The sequence below is a fragment of the Trichinella spiralis genome, assembly GCF_000181795.1.
Source record: "Trichinella spiralis strain ISS 195 chromosome Unknown Scfld1039, whole genome shotgun sequence".
NCBI classification, from domain to species: domain Eukaryota; kingdom Metazoa; phylum Nematoda; class Enoplea; order Trichinellida; family Trichinellidae; genus Trichinella; species Trichinella spiralis.
Window position 1 is genome coordinate 1 of NW_003527978.1, and position 1,041 is coordinate 1,041.

Consider the following 1,041-nt stretch of genomic DNA (forward strand, 5'->3'; position numbering starts at 1 on the left):
GTTTTATTGTACAGTTTTGCATTTGTTATTTTCTTTTTTTGTGTGTTTTGCAGTTATAAATTATTTGCTTTTTCTTTTTATAGGATTTGCATCAGTCCAACGATCAGACGAAAATTGTTCAGTCCGACGAACAACGAAAAACCAATTGCCCTTCAACAAATCAACAGTCACTGAACACTAGGTAGGTGTTGGATATTTTCTTTTCTTTGTTGTATCGAATAATTGTGGAATTTATTTCAATTATAGATATTACAATTACAGTAGACGACAAATAATAATTATGAATTGAAAAAGAGGGAATTTAATGAGGAAAATGAATTTGACTGTTGAATGAAAAATGCGCTACTATTCTTTGTTTTATAAACGTGTTATACATCTATGCATTATTATTATTATTATTATTATATTGTTGGTTGACACATTTGACCAATGTGTAAGCTGAGGAGAAACAATCTAGGCCGTGTCAAGAGTTGAAATAGGGGGGGGGGAACGGTAAAAATGAGAGAGGTCATTATTTGAAAGTGTTGTATTATTTATTTTCTGCTTATATCACGATCGTGTCCAAACAGAATTTCGGATATTTGATTTCAGACCGCAGATGGAGACTACATTCAGTGAAGAACAGTCATCGTCGCAAGGAAATGTTGGCACAACTGTGGATCAGGTGAATGGACAAAATTGCGAAGTTGAGGAGGAGGAGGAGGATGTGGTTAAGAAGTGCGCAGAGTTGATCGACCCTTCAATCGCTTACAGCTGTCCAGACTTGTCGGAAGCATTGCGCCAGCAGTTGTTAGCTGCTTTCAGTTGTCCTGTTGAACAGAGGCGAGCGGTTGAAAATTCAGCTAACGAAAGACGACAACAACAACAGCAACAGCAACAACACTGCTGCTTGGTGGAAAACGAATCACCACAGGGCATCATGGATTTTCAACCGAACAAGAATAATAATAATTCCTCTTCCGTTTTGGTAGATACGAACGGTAATAATGATAATATTAAGAACAAAAAATTACTTTTTTTTGACACTATATGAGATATGGT

At 36.1% G+C, this 1,041-nt stretch overlaps 1 protein-coding gene across 1 annotated transcript; it reads left to right on the forward strand.

Moving 5' to 3' along the window:
• Nucleotides 1-83: 83 nt before the first annotated feature.
• Nucleotides 84-980, forward strand: Tsp_14223 (conserved hypothetical protein; the record flags this gene model as incomplete). Its single annotated transcript, XM_003370274.1, has 2 exons — nucleotides 84-181; nucleotides 592-980. Coding segments are annotated over 2 exons (487 nt in total), but the record flags the coding sequence as incomplete, so codon positions are not given.
• Nucleotides 981-1,041: the final 61 nt, after the last annotated feature.